We start from the raw sequence: 14,944 nt of genomic DNA on the forward strand, positions 1-14,944 counted from the left end.
TGCCTGCACAGATTGAAATGAACCCTTTAACAGGCCAGGATTTTTTTTCTCTGCCTTTTTGTCTGCCTGACATTACACCCCTAAATCTTGAGGATTTCTATTCAAGCATTACTTAAAAAAGGTTTCATGTTTGATAAGGAAGATAACTGAAAATCATAATTGGAACTGGAATAGAAACATGGTATTAAAAAATAGTGTCAAATATAGTGAATAAAACTGGCTCTTTCCTGAACTTAATTTTGAAATCAATACAAATCTTGAATACAAATCAAATAGTTCATATCCTCCAAACATTTCATTTCAAAAAGTCTATTTTCAAACCTGCAGAATTTGCTCTGGAATTATTAAGTGGAGTAGGGAGAAAACAGGCAGCTTCTCCAAGTAACAATTTTTCTGAATGTAAATAAGTTATTTTACTGCAGAAAATAGGGGTTTTGTATCACCTGCACCTGTAGCCTTTATACGGGACTTAAGCTCAGGTGTACTTGGGTTTTGCAGCAGGACAGTGACCTAAAGCACATCAGCATGTCCACCTATGAACGGCTCAAAAAACTAAGTCTTGGAGTGTCCTATTCAAAGCCTAACCACGCATAATAAATCTATTTACTCTAATAAATCTATTTATTGTGTTTTCCACAGTGATGAAAAAGATTCGAAAGTTATTTTTCAATGCTTGATGGTGGCAAAAACAATTTATTAGGTTCAGGGGGAAAAATTACACAGGGCCAGGTTAAATGGGATTGATTTTTTTTAAATAAATGAAATTATCATTTAAAAACTGCTATGTATATTTGTACATGTAACAAGTTACAAGTATTTGCAGACCTCAAATAATGCAAAGAAAACAAGTTCATATTCATAAAGTATTAAGAGTTCAGAAATCAATATTTGGTGGAATAACCCTGGTTTTTAATCACAGTTTTCATGCATCTTGGCATCATGTTCTCCTCCACCAGTCTTACACACTGCTTTTAGATAATTTATGCCTTTACTCCTGGTGCAAAGTTTCAACCAGTTCAGTTTGGTTTGATGGCTTGTGATCATCCATCTTCCTCTTGATTATATTCCAGAGGTTTTTAATTTGGTGAAATCAAAGAAAATCATCTATTTTATATACAGCAGTATTTTTAAGGATTTTTTTTATTTTTGCAATTTTTTTATTGTTTTACTATTTTCCATCCAATATTTTCATTACAGACCTGTATTTAAATTATTCTGGTTCTAAAATAAAGAGTAAAATCGCGTTTTTAACAATAATACTTAAAAAAGGGCAGAATCATCGTTGATCACGTGACCGCAGAGCCCGCCAATCCGAGCACACGCGGAAGTCCGTTCATTCTGCACCCGGCGTCTTCCAGACTGAGTGAGTACTGTAGCTATATAAATCTATATATACACCTATAGATACCCATTTAACCCTATATAACTCTGTTTATGGTCGATACCGTTGTTTCCCCTTTACTGTCTAGAGCTGTGTGTTGATTATATAGTATAACAGTGTTAAAAATGGGGTCTTTAACCCTGCAGCTGCAGTTTATCACCTGCACTGTTTACCCGCATTCACACACAGTAGCAGCCTATAGCCTTCCTCCCACTGATACACTGATACTGCAGCCAGACTATATATATATATATATATATGGTATGATAAATGAAAACCCAGAAATCAGTGTCTTAGAAAATTTAAATTTTAAGAATATTAAGACCAATTGGTACTTTTGGCAGTGTGGGCAGTGTGCCAAGTCCTGCTGGAAAATGAAATCTGCATCTCCATAAAAGTTGTCAGTAGCAGAGGGAAGCATGAAGTGCAGTAAGATTTTGTGGGAAAACAACACTGCACTTTTGACTTTAGACTTGATAATAAAACACAGTGGATCAACACCAGCAGATGACATGTCTCTCCAAACCATCACTGATCATCAGTACATTTTACATTTTTTAAAATTTTATTTGTAAATCAGGGGAGCAGAGTCTGGAGGAAGAGAGGAGAGACACACAGTCCAAACTGCTCGAGGTCTAGTGTGAAGTTTCCACCAATCAGTGATGGTTTGGAGAGACATGTCATCTGCTGGTGTTGATCCACTGTGTTTTATTATCAAGTCTAAAGTCAGTTTTGTTTTCCCACAAAATCTTACAGCACTTCATGCTTCCCTCTGCTACTGACAACTTTTATGGAGATGCAGATTTCATTTTCCAGCAGGACTTGGCACACTGCCCCCACTGCTAAAAGAACCAATTGGTCTTATACTATATAATGTTCTAATTCTATGAGACACAGATTTTTGGGTTTTATTGGCTGTAAACCATAATCATCAACAATAAATGAAATATATGGCTAAAATAGATCACTCTGTGTTTAATACATCTATATAATATATGAGTTTCACATTTTGTACTGGATTACTGAAATAAAATAACTTTTTAATGATATTCTATTTTTTTAGATGCTCTAGTCTGAAGGTGTGACTAGTGTGACACACCTTCTTATTCTGTCTTTTCATGTTTATTGTTTTGTTATGAAAACTAGGTACATAGTAAGGTATTACGTAGTAAAAAAGTGTTTGGACTCCACAATCCCCTGGTCTAAACCTGATCAAATGAGATGTATTAAAGATAAATGGCTTGTCCAGTACATGCAAAAATGAAATGCAAAACCACTATTACACTGGTTTCACTGCACATGATCCCTCTAGATTTATGCATTTTGACCTTGACAACAACTTCAACTTCCAATCATGGACACTAAAGGGTTAATGGCTTCTGAAATAGCTGCTTCCAGTTACTCAGCTCAGTAATTTGAGTAGTGATCCATGTTTGCATGTGGATGTGTGTTAATCCATCTGATACCATCTCCTTCCGTCTCCTCCAGAGACAACATGCTGTGGGCCCTCTCAGCTCTGCTGGTGCTGTTTGGCAGCTTTGACGTGTGGTACTTCCTGAGGGGGCTCTGGGTGATACTCAACGCTGCCCTCCAGGAGCCGGTGAGGGATATCCTGGCCGAGCAGGTGATCGACAGCCGGGTTCTTCCCCAGGATCTGGACTTCATGGGCCACATGAACAACGCCCGCTACCTGAGGGAGTGCGACATGGGCCGCTTCGACCTCTTCGCTCGCAACGGGATCTTCATGGCCGGTCGTGCGCTGAAGGCCACTATGGTCATCGGGGCCTCGACCGTGCGCTACCGGCGCTCGCTTGCTTTCGGGGAGGCCTTCCAGCTGCGCACTCGAATCGTCAGCTGGGACGAAAAGTCCTTCTACGTGGAGCAACGCTTTGTGTCCAAATCTGATGGCTTCATCTCCGCTGTGATGCTGTGCCGGCAGAACGTCATCCGGAGCACTCCGGACAAGATTCTGGAGCATCTCTGCAAGAGAAAGGTATTATTTGGCTGTTAATGTGTCCTATTCTTTTGGCAAACACCTAAAGAATGAGGTGTGCAACAGTGCAACAGAGTCATTGTTTTGCATTGGTACATTTTTCTTCTTAAAATCTTATTCTCCACAAAAGAATCATGTTTTAGTCTTCACCCTTATGATGTTGGGGCATCACCAGTAGGCCTGTCACAATAACTACATTATCGACTTATTGTTCAATAAATTGACATGACTTCAACATTTTTTTAATAATCGTGATATTGTCCAGTGAGTCGGCTCTTAAAAAACACACTTACATATTTTGTGACTGTGGGCATGGCTGGTAGTGCCACACAGAGAGACACAGAGCCAGGGAGTGAATTAACTCAAAACATACCTTTATTAGGAAAAATGCCCTCCACACCCAAAACTACATTAAAGAAGTATAGTAACGGCCCAGTGCGGCTCTAGTTGCTTAACTTTAGTGTCTCTTAGGTTCGTGTTGCCTCAGCTTTCCATTCACCATCACCAGAGAGGGTCGTTATGTCGGTTCAACGTGGGCCAGCTGGGACAGACCGGGGCTGCACATCATGGTGTGGGGCGTGGTTCCCCTGCCTCCTCACTTCGCAAAATTAGGTGCGGTTCCAAAATTAGTGTGTGAACAGGAATGGAAAGTTTATTGTCTTAAACTTGGGGTTAATTCCATTGTTATGATATTATGTTATCATTTTATCAGTGCCAAATTAGTGGTCTAAAATTGTCAACAATATCGTTTATTGTAATAATTCTGTTTATTGAGTTTTTAGCAATTATGTACAGATACAAATGCAGAAATCAAAAAGGAAAGGGAAATAAAACCTCCCCCTCTTCCTCCCCCCAAAAAAAGAAAAATAGGCAAACAGCCATACAAAAAAGTGTGTGTGTGTGTGTGTGTGTATGAATGTATGTATGTAAACCCCTCAGTTATAAAGAGCAATACAAATTTGAAGCTCAGTACTATAAAATACACTCTACGGTCTACAGGTCTACAGAGACGTGTGGAAAAGAATCAATCTGGTTGGGAGAGTCATTCCTCACCATATTCTTCCCACACGTAGGCGTTGTGCATTTTTGGATTACACCAGGGATCTTCAGATCCGGTGATGGTGGGCCAGTGTTCAGCACTTCCTCCGTTCGTCAGTTTCCCCATTTAAGCACAGCTGGACCTAATTGTCTGATAATTACCAGGGAAATTGCCAAACTGTGCTAAAAACTGTCCCTCCAGGAGTGGATTTGAGGAACCTGGTGTTCACTAAAAGAATTGTACAAGCCTGAATGCTTGGTTCCATCTGTGGGGGTGGGGTCTTGTGGCTCTGTTTTGCTGTGGGGGGCTTTTCTGGGCACAATTTGTGGCCCCCTTAAGAGATGGGTCACTGTTAATCAACAGACCGACCAATCTGACCTTTATTCAGTTCTGGAAAAAAATAAGAGAGTTTCTTTGATTTTACCAAATTAAAAACCTCTGGAATATAATCAATAGGAATGTGGATGATCACAAGCCATCAAACCAAACTGAACTGAACTTCAGGAGTAAAGGCATAAAGTTATCCAAAAGCAGTGTGTAAGACTGGTGGAGAAGAACATGCCAAGATGCATGAAAACTGTGATTAAAATTCAGGGATATTCCATCAAATACTGATTTCTCAACTCTTGAACTTGTTTTCTTTGCATAATTTAGGGTCTGAAAGCTCTGCATCTTTTTTGTTATTTCAGCCATTTCTCATTTTCTGTAAATAAATGCTCTAAATGACAATATTTGTATTTGGAATTTGGGAAATGTTGTCTGTATTTTATAGAATAAAACAACAATGTTTATTTTCATCAAACATATACCTATAAATAGCAAAGTCAGAGAAACTGATTCAAAAAAAGTGGGCTCTTTTTTTTCCAGAGCTGTTTACAATGATGAAACAGTATTTATCCTTATTGGCTGAGACTCTTAAGTATAAGACAGTGCCCCCCTTCCACAAAGCAATGACTGTACGGATAAAAAAAAAGTAAATAAAATAAAACTTCTGTGTTTCTTACATTTACTTTGAGTTTTATGTGATAGCAGACAGAATGAAGCTAAGATTTTTCATGTTTTGTCTGCTTAAGGTATGTCAGCAGGTGATTCTATTCATGATTTGTTACGAAAGCAGTATGCACAAAAGGCTTTGAAGAGAAAAGCTTGTTAAAAGGTCTCCAGAAGAAGATCTGTAACAAAATCATGAGAAAAATGTTGAAGTGTTGACTAATGACTGAAAGAACCACATGGGCAAGGACAAATATATGATCTATGTCAAGCTCTACAATACAAGGTTTATTCAAACATAGAATTTAAAACTTTAGTTAGCAAAACAGAAGCCTTATGTTAACCATGTCAAGAAGAGGTGTCAGCTTCTCTTCTGGGCTCAGAGACATCTGGTATGGACTAGGGCTGCACGATATCTCGTTTAAGCATCGTCGTTGCGATGTGAGCATGCGCAATTTTTCACCAAGGTCTTGCAGCAGCATTCATGATGGTAGACTCTGACCACTGCACAAAGCAGCACTTCTCCATCCAGCACATCCCAAAGATTCTCAATGAGGTTAAGATCTGGACTCTGTGGTGAAATCTCTCTCAATCCATGTGTGAAAATGATGATCTCATGCTCCCTGAACCCTGAACTCTTTCACAATTCCAGCCCCATGAATCCTGGTATTGTCATCTTGGAATATGGCCGTGTTCATCAGGGAAGAAAGAATTGATCCATTGATGAAATCACCTGGTCTATATTCAGTATATTCAGGTACAGTCAGCTGACCTCATTCTTTCAGCACATACTGTTGCTGAACCTAAACCTGCAGACCAACTGCAGCATCAACCAACCCCACATCATTTACTTACTTAAATCCAGGTGGAGACTTTTTTTTTGAATTTCTATCTACCTCAACCTGATGCATTGTCTTCTCTCTATCTATTCCAGGTGGAATGCCCCGACATCCCAGAACATCTTCAGCAGTGGATCAAGTTCATCTCCGCCAGCAGCCAGGCGCTCAGAGCAGAGAGCGGATTGGACGAGAAGACCAAGTGATGACTGGAGATCGTATTTTCTTTACCGAGCCACCTGTTCCTGCTCCTCCCCCACCCCTAAAACCCCGCCTCTCCCCCACCCTCAGATCCCGCCCACAACGGTACTTATTTTACCTACCTTAAGAAAGGTAAGGAAATCGTGAATCTGAAAAGGATTTTTTTTGTGTAGAGATTTACTTAAAATGTGAAGCCTATCCATTCACACGTACTGTATATCTAAAGCATATATTGTGTATATCTTTTTTTGTTTGTAGAGTACAGATAATTTAATTTTGATTATTTAAAATGAATGAATTGACGTAGAAAAGATGAAACGGTTAAAGCACTTTGAGGTCTTTACTTGATTCTACTTGATTATCATTTCTCGTACTGTACTATTACTGTAGTTCAGTCGTTCTCAACCCTTTTAGACCGGGAGATTGCTGGTTTGAATCCCGGTTATGCAGCTAGTCATCAGCTGCCGGAGCCCCGAGAGAGCACAATTGGCCTTGTTCTTTCTGGCTGGGTACAGTAGATGGTGCCCTTTTCTTTCATTACTTCTAGGGTGATGTCGATCAGCACAAGGCTGCGTCTCTGAGCTGATGTATCGGAACCAAATCATTGCGCTGTGATGCTACTCGGCAATGTTGCATCATCAGCAGCAGTTTGTGAGGACTAGGCATGTGCTAGTCTTCACCCTGCTTGTGTTGTGGCATCACTAGTGAAATGTTAAAGCACTTTGAGGTCTTTACTTTAAGATTATTGTTTCTTGTACTGTACTATTACTGTAGTTCAGTGGTTCTTAAACCTTTTAGACTATCATGTCAATCCGCCCAGTGGTTCCAGGATTAGTGGTAGGGCTGCAACTAATGATTATTTTGGTAGTTGACTAATCTGTCAATTATTAATCTGTCAATTATTCGCTTACTCAATGTTTTTTTCTGCTTCTTGTGGGTACGGCTCCAGTTCCTAGCTTTCTGAATCATTTAAAAAATACAGAAACAGCAGAATGTTGAATTTAAATGTCCCTTAATTAACCAGAAGATGTTTACAGTGGCGTGAAAAAGTATTTGTCACCTTACAGATTTGCCATACCAAGGTTTTTCCGGTCATGAAAAACCTGAAAAATTCTTGAAATTTGAAAATAGCAATTTCTAGGCCTGGATAAAAAAATTAAAATAAAAAATACCCACAAAGTTTTGAAAAAGTCATGTAAATTTGGTCTACAAATTTTTATTTTTCCGCTTATCGATGGAGAAAATCCATTTTAAGCTAACAAATACATCAGCTCAGATTTAATTTAGTGATTTATCCCTACACAATGGAGCTCTCAGGACCTGACACACATTTTATTACTAAAAATTGTGTATCGGATTTATTTTGGGCTTACTATAATCAATTTCGATTATAGTTTTAGTTTATTTTCAGTTTTATTGTCCATGTCTTCACTGTTTTAAAAATCATGAAAAAGTCATGAAAATATCATTGAAATTTATTGTAGATTAACATTGTAGATTAAAGGGCGCAGAGTGGTCCAGTGGTCTAAAGCGCTGTCACTATGATCGGGAGATTGCTGGTTTAAATCCCGGTCATGTAGCTTGCCATCAGCTGCCGGAGCCCTGAGAGAGCACAGTTGGCCTTGCTGTCTCTGGGTGGGTACAGTAGATGGTGCTCTTTCCCCTCATCACTCCTAAGGGTGATGTAGATCAGCACAAGATTGCATCTGTGAGCTGATGTATCGGAATCGAGTCACTGCGCTTTCCTCTGAGTGCGCTGTGATGATGCTACTCGGCAGTGCTGTATTAGGCATGTGCTTGTCTTCACCCTCCTTGTGTTATGGTATCACCAGTGATGCGGGATATACAGCTAAGTAGCAGCTGAATGGGCGAGGCAATTGGCCTAGGTAAATTGAAAAGAAAAAACAAAAATAAATTACAAAAAAAAAACATTGTAGATTATGTTGACTAGAATTGTTGCAGCCCTACTTAGTGGTCAGCACAGAATGTCTCAAAAGTAAGGAAACAGTATTCCTTCATAGTTTTGATTTCTTTAATATTAATCTATAACTAGAAAATAATACAAATAAAGAAAAAAAAACTTTAAATGAAAATGGGGGTCCAACCTTTGACTACAACTGTTAAATTGTAAATTCTTATAATCTTAAGAATTAAACATGATCCCCTGCACCCTAAAAAACTACAGTATTTGCTTGTTTTGGACACATTAGAAACTATCTTAGAAACAGTTTTCTGGTGTAGTGACCTGGTAACAGCCTCAGTTTGAGAACTGCTGCTGTAGTTGATGCTGACTCGACACCGAGAATGTCTTTATTTTCGTAATCTTTTTTTCCTATTATTGTTGATGAAAAGGGAACATGAGTGTAAAAGCCTTTATTAGAGTAATTATTTATTAAAGGAGGTGACTGCATGTACCGGGACCTTAATACTAGGGCTGCACGATATATCTTTTAAGCATCGTCATGGCGATGTGCGCATGCGCAATAGTCACATCGCAGGACGTGCGATTTCACTTAAGGCAATTAAATCAAACACGTCATGTTGCAACGTTTTGATTCTTGACACAAGCAATAGATACACAGCGCTGTCTCTGTGTCTGTGTGAGTGACAAGCTGCTGCTGCCTGAGAAGCACGAGGGGTGGCAGGAGTAAACACGAGGTAACTGCAGCATGGCCTCCATCCACATGGTTGGCCACGTGCTTGTAAACGTGGGCACGTGTTGAAAGCTGTGCACCTCAGTCCAGCACAGTTTTTGGTGCAGATATTTCCAGTTACAGCAGAATTCACGCTTTTAATCCCAGAAAATTCCCGCTCTTATTTACCTTTTAAAAAGCCATTTAAATGCCTGATTAAAGAGCCGATTACTGTTGTTTTGCTGTTTTCCTCGGGTTTTGAGTTGAGCTCAGCGCTGACTCAACTCTTGATTGGTCCGGATGCAAGACAGCGAGCGGGTGGGAGTGGGGCTTGGGCTGGTAATGTCATGGACCTTGCATTGTTTAATTTCGTGTTAAATATCGTCGAAAAAAGACATTTGCAGTGTAATTTTTTTCCAATATCGTGCAGCCCTACTTAATACTATACACTGTATAAATAGTATATTAATATTTGACCAAACATAAAAGGAACCAATACAGTATATCTGACCACGTTAGCTCAAACTGGTCTCTGCTGTTGTGAACTTGGAAAAAATAGCTTTAATTTAAATGTGCACTGACTACTGAAGAAAAGTGAAGAAAAGTGAATATTTACAATGTTATTGATTCTATTAAGTAATTGTTAGGCCTGTCATAATAACTAATATTTTTGGACAATATATATCTTAACAAAATGAACAATGTTACTGTCTTAAGACCATATTAGGACCAATTTATTCCATTGATATAATGATATGATTGAATACAGTAGCATAAAAATACAATAACCTTACTCATTACCATTAAAGAGAAATAAACGTATTAAATTATTACAAATATTTAAAAATTGGAATTGTAAAAAAAAAAAAGTAACAAATAATTAAATATGATTAAATGCCTTACAGATGTGTCATAAACAAAATAAAAAGTCGATATACTGGCACATTCGCATCAATAATGGACAATACTAAGTGTAGCAAAAATGATGGAAATTATATTATGTCTATATATTGTGTCATAATTATTTAATTCTATAATTATTGTGGCAGGCCTATATACTGTTCCGCATTTATCAGTTATTTATTAATATTTATTGATTGTTGACTCTGCTCTGATTCTGTTAAACTAATGTATTGATTATGGATCTGTGGATTATGAATCTGCCCAAGAAAGTGCTTGTTATTTATACAAAGAACATCATGTTTATTTCATTTATTTATCTTGTTTGAGGTCAAATGCACTGAAATGCACAGTTTGCATGTTTTTAATTTAATGTAAAGTATTTGCGATGGATTCAAGCAAAAGAACAAAAGGCTGCATTTGGAAATAAAGTTGTTTTTAATAAAGAATTGTGTGATTGTGCTAATTTAACATATTTAACAGAACCTGAAAGCACTGAATCTAATGTACTGTATAATATAAAGTATGGTATTAAGCTCTTTCTTCTTCTTTCATGCTGCCATCTAGTGTCTGCAGGTATCTAGGCTATGCTTGTCAGTGTAGGTTTGTGGAGAGCAGGTTTTCTATATGGTTATATCATATGCACCACAAATGGTCAAAAGGGATAAGTGCTCTCTATTTATAGCTTAGAGTTAAACAGGCTATTTCTGTTACTATATATATATATATATATATATATATATATATATATATATATATATATTTAAGACTTAAAAACACCAAAAGCCACACTTTATTAATAGTTGTTTTACTTTAGGTTTAAATATAGCTTGTAATATAAAAATACAGTAATAGTTTTACTTAAATAGTTTTAATTACCCTGCATTTCTAAGCTCTTTGGTGCTCAAACAGATAAAAAAAAATATATATTCATATCGCAGTGTGCAAATCCTAAATCCCGCCCCTAAACACCCAATCAGAGGTGTAAATTACAGGCAGGCATCCAAACCAGTCTGAATGGCTTTTTTTTAAGCCTTTACTGTCTAATTATTTCACAATTTGGAAATATACGACCATATATTTCTTTCTATGTGACATTATTATTTTATTTTATTTCAAAATATATTTGAAGCAATTGCAGTAGAGAATTATGTAGGTATTTTAGACATGTAAAAAGTACTTTAAGCCCAGTCATTTTTATTATAAATAAATATAGTTGAATAATATTATTTGGTAATAATAATTATTATAATAATATTTAATTTTGAGATATGATCTCATTATGCTGAGATAGTACGTTATTATTTTGAGATAGCAAGTCTTCTTTCTTTTGGGATAGTAAGTCATTATTTTGAGATAGTAAGTCATTGTTTTGAGATACTAATTCATTATTTTCAGATACTATTTAATTATTTTGAGATACTATCTCATTATTTTAAAATAGTAAGTAATTATTTTGAGATGGTAAGTTGTTATTTAGAGACACTATCTCATTTTGAGATTAATTATTTTGAGATACTATCTTATTATCTTACTATCTTAACATAATGACTTTCTATTTCAAAATAATGAATTAGTATCTCAAAATAATGGGATAGTAGTTTACTTAATAATAATAAAAATGTACTGGATTTGTGTGTACTGTGTTTTGTTGTGTAACCCGCGCGTTTAAAAAGTATAAATTAATAAATATATATATTGGATTTATATTTTGTATTAATAATATTATTATTGTTGTTGTTGTTGTTTTCCTGACACAAGCCCCGCCCCTCTCTCTCCCTCGCGCTCCCCGTCCGCGGTCACGTGACCCGCCCGTCCGCCTTCTCTTCCTGTAACAGCAGGGCCCGCACTGAGTCTGCGCAGTGCGGCGCTGCGCTCTGTGTGTTTGTGTTTATTAGTGAGGATTTAAAGATGGCGCAGGCTGGTGCTGTGTTTCTGGAGCAGGACCAGTTTAACTGCTCCATCTGCCTGGACGTGCTGAAGGACCCGGTGACGGTGCCGTGCGGACACAGCTACTGCCGGGTCTGCCTGAAGGGCTACTGGGACCAGGACGACTACCTGGGGATCTACGGCTGCCCGCAGTGCCGGCAGAGCTTCGCCCCGCGGCCCGTGCTGGGCAGGAACACTATGCTGGCGGACGTGGTGGACCGGCTGAAAAAGACGGGGCTCGGCTCCCCGGCGGTTCCCGCCGCTCCCCCGGCCCCGCTGGCCGAGCCCACGGCGGCCGAGCCCGGGGACGTGGCGTGCGACGTGTGCACGGGCCGGCGGAACAGGGCCTGCAGGTCGTGCCTGGTGTGCCTGGCCTCGTACTGCGAGACCCACCTGAAGCCGCACTACGAGTCCCAGGCCTTCCAGAAGCACAGGCTGGTGCCCCCGGCCCGCGGGCTGCAGGACAGCCTCTGCCCCCGGCACGACAAGCTGCTGGAGGTCTTCTGCAGGACCGACCAGCACTGCATCTGCTACCTTTGCCTCACAGACGAGCACAAGGCCCACGACACGGTGCTCGCCTCGCTGGAGATGACCGAGAAAAAGGTAACTTTTAACAGCTTCTGGATCTTCCTCTGACTGACTGACTGACTGACTGACTGACTGACAGCTGCTGCTGCTGGTGGTGGTGGTGGTGGTGGTGGGGGTGTTGTTGTTGTTGTTGTTGTTGTGTTTGAACAGTCTGGAAGCAGCATCAGTGTGTAGAAAATACCATAAAGACCGAGAGTACTGGTAACATATCAAAGCACTGACAGCATTGTACCAGCTTACACTATACATTCAAGCTACAATTAGTAAAATAGTAGTAGTAGTTTAACTCTAGAATATGACTACTACTAATTCGTTACTACTAGTTACTTAATAACTATAGAGTCACTACTGGTAATGTAGTAGTAGTGGTATAACTAGCAATAGTTGTCATTTTAGAATATAGCTATAGAGTAACTAGTAGTAATGTTGTTGTTGTAGTAGTAGTAGTAGTAGTAGTAGTAGTAGTAGTAGTAGTAATTAGCAGAAAGCAAGTAACTAGTAGTAGAAGTATTACCAACAGTGGTGGTATAGCTATAGAGTAACTAGAAGCAATGTAGTAGTAGTAGTAGTAGTAGTAGTAGTAGTAGTAAAACTATAAAGTGATTGTTAGTAATGTTGCAGTATAACCATAAACCATAGTAGTAGTAGTAGTATAACCATAGAGTGATGGTGAAACCATAAAGTACTTACTAGTAATGTAGTAGTGGTAGTAATTAGCAGAAGGCAAGTAACTGTAGTAGTAGAAGTATAACTAGCAGTGGTAATATAGATATAGAGTAACCAGCAGTGTATAGAGTGATTGTTAGTAATGTAGCATTATAACCATAAAGTATCTACTAGTAATGTAGTAGTAGTAGTAGTAGTAGTAATATAACTAGCAGTAGGCATGTAACTGTTGTAGTAGTTGTAGAAGTATAGCAGTAGTAATATAGCTATAAACTAACTAGAAGCAATGTATTAGTAGTAGTATAACTACTATAAACAGTTACTATACTAACTATAAACAGTGATTGTTAGTAATGTAGTAGCTACTAGTAACTACTAGTAATGTAGTAGCAGTATTCTATATACTATAAACTAACAGTAGTCATATAACTATAGAACATAGCCATAGAGTAATTAGTAGTAATGTAGTAGTAGTCATATAACTAAAGAGTGACTGTTAGTGATGTATTAGAAGTATAACTAGTTTCTGCTAGTAGTATTAATATGACTATAGAGTAACTAGCAGTAGTAATATAACTGTAACTTATAATGTAATAGAAGTAGTAGTAGTAGTAGTAGTATTAGTTATAAAAAATACTAGTAGTACTAATATAGCTATAAAGTGTATATTGGTAATGTAGTACTAATAATATAACTATAAAGTAACTACTAGTAATGTAGTGGTTGGAGTAGTTGCTTTAAAAGTGTTCGGAATGATGCCACATGGTTCTGTCCATAAAGTTAAACTAATCTCTATGTTTTTTAATCTAATCATAATTCATATTTCAATCATAAAACTACAACAAAAATGAACTGCTGAAACTCCGCTAAAACTACACTGTTACATAATGCTCCTGATTGCTTCATTTTAAGAAGGTATCAATATTGGCGAATATAAAAAGACACATACATGTACTCGGTTGGAAAAAAAGATCATTAATGAATCCCTACAGCAAATAAATAAATATGATTTACTCTTTAATATTGATGTTGTGTTTACAGAACGCCCTGGCTGAGATGCAGAGAACCTCCCAGCAGAGGATTCAGGAGAGAGAGAAGGAGCTGCAGGATCTGAGGCAGGCCACTCAGTCCCTCACTGTGAGTAAAAGGTTTTAATACTTTCCTCTATTATGTTGATTAATGAGCTCAGGGTTCCTTTAATCATCTTTAATCATCTTTAATCTTCATCACATTCTTGGTCACTTTGTCTTTGGGTTTACTTGGATTAGAATTCAGGCTCTGTAATCTGGAATATTATCAGATTTACCAGCTGATCATTGCAGCCTTAAATAGTGAACAGTACAAGGTGATTACGAAAATAGAGGAAAAAGGAGGGAGAATATGATGCATTACACAATATTCCTAATGTGTCCAATAACTGAAGTCCAGCTTCTAATACTGTAGTTTTTTTCTGATGCAACCTGGAATCTAACACAGGATTTTTCATGAATAGTAATTTTTAGTAAATTTTACACCCAGGCATCACATAACGAGAGAACGGGATTAAACCAAGCTTTTAAAAATGTATTTATTACTCCAGTTAAAGCAGTGAGGAAAGTCTGTGGTGAGGAAGATGGAGCTTCAGTTTACAGTCAATGTTAAGAAGAAAGAGAGTTGGAGAAGAAGAATAAACAGAATAAAACATATATATATTTAAACAATTGAGGCGTTATTAAAATGTATGTGGTTCCAAAAACTACAAAAATACATTTTCCAATGCAAAAAAAAAGAATAATTTGAAATAAGGCT

General features: G+C 37.8%; 2 protein-coding genes across 2 annotated transcripts in view; both read left to right on the forward strand.

Moving 5' to 3' along the window:
* The first annotated feature begins 1,321 nt into the window (after positions 1-1,321).
* On the forward strand, positions 1,322-10,569 carry si:ch73-52e5.2 (protein THEM6). Its single transcript, XM_022678739.2, has 3 exons — positions 1,322-1,363; positions 2,870-3,374; positions 6,338-10,569. Exons 2-3 carry the CDS (start codon positions 2,877-2,879, stop codon positions 6,443-6,445), a joined length of 606 nt encoding a protein of 201 aa, XP_022534460.1. The 5' UTR covers positions 1,322-1,363; positions 2,870-2,876; the 3' UTR covers positions 6,446-10,569.
* Positions 10,570-11,792: 1,223 nt separating this feature from the next.
* The window catches only part of LOC103027575 (E3 ubiquitin/ISG15 ligase TRIM25), a 32,174-nt gene continuing 29,022 nt past the window's right edge, over positions 11,793-14,944 (forward strand). Inside the window, exons 1-2 of the mRNA XM_049479011.1 lie at positions 11,793-12,505; positions 14,198-14,293. Of these exons, the coding sequence (XP_049334968.1) occupies positions 11,885-12,505; positions 14,198-14,293 (717 nt within the window). The 5' untranslated portion in view covers positions 11,793-11,884. The remainder of the gene's footprint in view (positions 12,506-14,197; positions 14,294-14,944) is intronic.

This window comes from Astyanax mexicanus, chromosome 4 (genome assembly GCF_023375975.1).
Source record: "Astyanax mexicanus isolate ESR-SI-001 chromosome 4, AstMex3_surface, whole genome shotgun sequence".
Taxonomy (NCBI): domain Eukaryota; kingdom Metazoa; phylum Chordata; class Actinopteri; order Characiformes; family Acestrorhamphidae; genus Astyanax; species Astyanax mexicanus.